The sequence below is a fragment of the Amblyomma mixtum genome, chromosome 3, assembly GCF_055824585.1.
Source record: "Amblyomma mixtum isolate Tamu chromosome 3, ASM5582458v1, whole genome shotgun sequence".
Taxonomy (NCBI): domain Eukaryota; kingdom Metazoa; phylum Arthropoda; class Arachnida; order Ixodida; family Ixodidae; genus Amblyomma; species Amblyomma mixtum.
This window is the reverse complement of record NC_143014.1, coordinates 201,159,719-201,163,769: the sequence shown is the minus strand read 5'-3', so window position 1 is coordinate 201,163,769 and position 4,051 is coordinate 201,159,719. Positions and strand designations below refer to the sequence as shown.

General features: G+C 49.5%; 1 protein-coding gene across 1 annotated transcript; it reads right to left on the bottom strand.

The window, feature by feature from the left end:
• Positions 1–461: 461 nt before the first annotated feature.
• On the bottom strand, positions 462–3,812 carry LOC149353293 (neprilysin-1-like). The gene is made up of 2 exons (XM_089577310.1): positions 2,566–3,812; positions 462–1,329 (listed from the first exon to the last, which is right to left on the bottom strand). Exons 1-2 carry the CDS (start codon positions 3,810–3,812, stop codon positions 462–464), a joined length of 2,115 nt encoding a protein of 704 aa, XP_089433436.1.
• Between the last annotated feature and the right edge of the window lie 239 nt (positions 3,813–4,051).

Sequence of the window (4,051 nt, the reverse complement as noted above, 5' to 3'; positions counted from 1 at the left end):
CTGGCATCATTTAACTGCTGCTCAGTTTTTCGTTGTCGTTTCTTTTTGAGAGGCCATCGCAGATGCATGTACCCAATTTTCTTACGCTTAGAATGCAGACTTCGGCAGCCCGGCCAATCAGTTTGTAAAATTAACCTTGTGTACTCATGCGAGCTACAATAAACCGTAGCCATAACAAGTCTCAAATGCGTGGCAAGCTTCAGTTGTTTTATCTTCGAGGCACCAGCACAGAGAGGCTTGGTCACTCGCGAAGAGCTGCCGAACAAGTGTTCAAGTCAAATGTGATGAAAGACTAACACCAAAGAAATTTTAACTGAAAAAGAAAGGCTTGAGCTGAAGCAAGGCAAAAAAAAAACATTTCTTCGATAAAAATAACCGGAACGAAGAAAAAAGCACGGTTTCTGTAAATGTGTGAACACAGAAAATTCTCACATGCTGGGGTTGCATTTTCTCTGCAAGACTCACAATGCCCGGCACTTTTTCTTTGGGTTCATCTTGCTGCCGGGCTTGCACTCGAAGGCCTTTGAGAACGGCTCATAGTTACTGAGGGGCACGTTTACCCGGTACTTTGCAGGCGCCCAGGTGGCGTCGTCGATAACGCGCTCTGTGTCTTCGTCAGGATCACAGAAGGACTGGCCAAACATCAGGTAGAAGAGTTGTTCTGAACTCACACTTGGCAAGTTCTCAAAGTGCAGGAACACATTTTGGAAGCCCAGTGCGTCCATGGTCGATATGTAGAAGAGCAGCGACGTCCGATAGGCCCTGTGGAGCACGGTGACTGCCACGTTGTCCGCCATATTTTCACGCAGTGTTCTCTGACCGTCGAGTGTCCTGTTGGACGGGCCCACCTCGATGGCGCCGTACTGCTGTTCCAGGCAGTTCTTCACACCCAGAAGCGCCTCCGTGTCGGCTTCAGGACTGAAGAGAAACTTCTCCTGGAACACGTTGTATAGGAAGCGTGTCATCACGAATCCCACCGTGGAAGACTCAAGGAAGAACTCGCGGCCCTTCAGCACGAGCGGGGCGATGGAGAGCGGCACGGTGAGTACGTTGGTGTCCGGGTCGAACTGAGAGGTCAGTTCCAGGTTGCCGTCCTGAACAGTGTCTCCAGCCTTCAACACGAATTCGATGTAGTGTTCCGACAGAGAAGACTTGGCTTTTATGTAGGAGGCAAGCATGTTCTTAACGTCCGGTTCGTATATGTCGACGGTATAGTACTCCTCGACATTTTCCATTAGGCTGAAATAACTGGGTGCGATGGACATGATCTCGTCTTCAATGCTGTTCACAGTTGTCATTGGGATCTCGTTGGCAGAATCCAGCACGCTCCTGCGAACGCAGAAGAGAGAAGGTTGCAGTTACGTAGCGCGCTACACGTTGAACCATTTTTGTACGGTGCGAATGTGCCATCGATGGCTTCCAGACCACGGAAACGTTTGTTCCTTGCAATGGTGCTGTCCGGCGAAGCGACCAAGTGTTTACTATTGTCGGTAGCGCTCGTTCATCATGGCCGTTGAGACGGGGAACCATCAACTTCATCACGCGGTATAGAGAACAACCCCAGCAGCCTATGATTACTGATGACCCCTGAGCTCTCTACAGCCTGCGGCTGACCAATGCTCACATATTAAGCTCAGGATTGTTTGTTACAGTGGCCAGAATTCGTTGCGAAAAAATGCAGAACGTCGGAGACCTCCGATTTTGATGTGTGCTAACAGGCCTGATATAGCTGAAATAATTGCGAGCCCCTTAATACGGTGTCTTTCGAAGCCTGATAGTTGCATTCATAAGTAAGATCCTTTCCGTTTGGATACTTGCGTCTGAAAATGCGGATTGTGGTTGTTTGTACTGAGAAGTGGCGAGTTTTCCTCCGAACACTGCAATCTTTTTATGCTGGAAAGCTTCCAGCTCTTTTGTCTCCTCAAGGCGCAAGGAGAATGAACTCAGCGGTTCGAGCCGCTCCCATGTGCTCGGAGATTCTTGTAATATTTGACCTTTGAAGGGTGTCGGGACTTCGACACCTTATCCCAAGCTGTTATTTCTTGCTTCACTTTTGCCCTTGTTTGTACTCTTGAATTTACCAGAAAGCCCCATCTCACACTGCTCGTTACTGCAGTTGTGATGCTTAACTCATGGAAAAAGGTACAGATGCCAGAAAAATTAACGTGCGACAGTCGCCATCATTTGAATGATCGGCAGACAGCGAAAAATAGTCCAAGCTTAATCGCAACCGGCGTTCACACCCTGCTGTTTCTGGACATATATGTGACTAGCTCAAATAACCTACTACATCGGGAATGGCGGGCCGAACGCTGCGCTTAGACCAGCCTCGAACGTCCAAGCTGTACTTCCCAGTGTACATAATTAGCTTGCTTTAATGATGAGCAAAAAGAAAAATCAACGCCTGATTGAAGACCGAAATTTGCTTTGCCCACGATGAATGCGACTTGACTGATTACATCAACACCGCGAAAATCGAGAAATCTATCACGCAATCTGCATGGACAACGGCTGCTCTTTGCTGCGGGGGTGCGAACGAATCAAAATGAAATTAGTCCAGCTCACCTGTAGGAATTACGTAGAATGGCTTCTTTCATTCCAGCGCTCGTGATAACATCAAGCCGTACAGTTGAGTTGAAATGCCTCACAAAGACGTAGTTGAAAACCCTATAAGTAAGCAGGGAACACACTTCCCGACTGACGTTGTGGTAGGCTGGTGTTGAAGCGGCCTGACGAAGTTTCACGAAAGGGTAGAGATGAAGAATCGCACTGTACTCAACGTAGTCCATGACTTGTCTGGTGGTGAACTTTTGAAACATTTTCTCGAGATGCTTGAAATATTCCGGAGAACGGATAACGACGCAGTCATCTTTTTGTGCAGACTCAATCAAGTTGAACAAGAAGGTTTTCCAGTCGAAGCCTTCTGTTGTGAGGTCCTCGATTGTAGTTGTGTCGTATTCGGACATTTTCTGGTAGCTCTCGCTCCACAGACCGGAGAACTTTTTGAGAAATATGTCAATCTCTCGAACATTGTTCGCCGCATGCTCGGAGCCAATCAGTTCTTTGACAAAGGGAACGTACTTCTTTGAGAACGCCTTAGGAATGTCGAAGATGTGGTCTCCATCGAAACGTCTCGGCCTTTTGAGCACTATGCACTCCCGGCTGTTCTTAGCACGGTTCGTCATGGACACATGCACGAGCGGGAAGACCTGCAGAATCCTGGCCAATTTAGCAAGGCCCTCTTCAAGATGTGAGTGTTTACCGCTTAGCTTGAGCAGTTGGAGCATCTCGTCCATCTGCCCTGGGACCGAGATGTAGCGGCCGTGCTTGCAGGCCTTGTAGAACGATGATATCTGGCTGGTGAGTTTCGTCCGCTTGAGCCATCCCAGCCGTGAGTACTTGTCAATAACATCGTGTATCTCGAGTAGAAAGTGTTTGACGGCCGACTTACGCACCGATGACGCTGGTTTCGTGCTGGAGCAGACGTAGTCGTAAAAGTCGTCGCACGGGTCCAGCGTCCAAGCGACGTGCTTCTGCAGCTGCTCACCTTCTTTCAAGCAGTGCTCCGAGGTGCATGTGTAGATGAAGCCAGAGCGTTGCCGCTGCCATGAGAACAGGTGCGCTGCCTGGAACTCGCCGTGGAACTTTGGCCTATGGACGTTCTTTACGGTGAATACGACTACCAGGGCAATGGCCACTGCCACGCACATGGAGAAGATGGCCATCAGGATGGCCTTAATGCGTCGCACCCTGCTGCCAGCCCGCATGAGGCCGCCGGCCGCGGCCCCAACCCGTCTCGCTTGGTCCGCCATGTCTTTGCTCTGCCTGCTGACCCGAAGAACAAGTCTACACGACGCTCGTGCGGCACTGCTCTTCTTTCTCTTTCTTCACGGATCGCGCATGCCGGCTATAACATACCAATTAGGTGAATAAGTAAGCGCCATGACCTGCTATCACCTATTGTCGCCTTCCTTCAAAAATATTTGCGTATCCTAGAGCACTAAAGCCCAGATGGGTCTGACATGGGCGACTCAGGGCACAGAAACGGCAG

Coding starts and splice junctions, on each gene's coding strand:
- LOC149353293 (XM_089577310.1), bottom strand. CDS start 3,812: ATGGCGGACCAAGCGAGACGGGTTGGGGCCGCGGCCGGCGGCCTCATG. Junction 1,330..2,565: donor ATTCTACGTAATTCCTACAG/GTGAGCTGGACT, acceptor CTGCGTTCGCAG/GAGCGTGCTGGATTCTGCCA.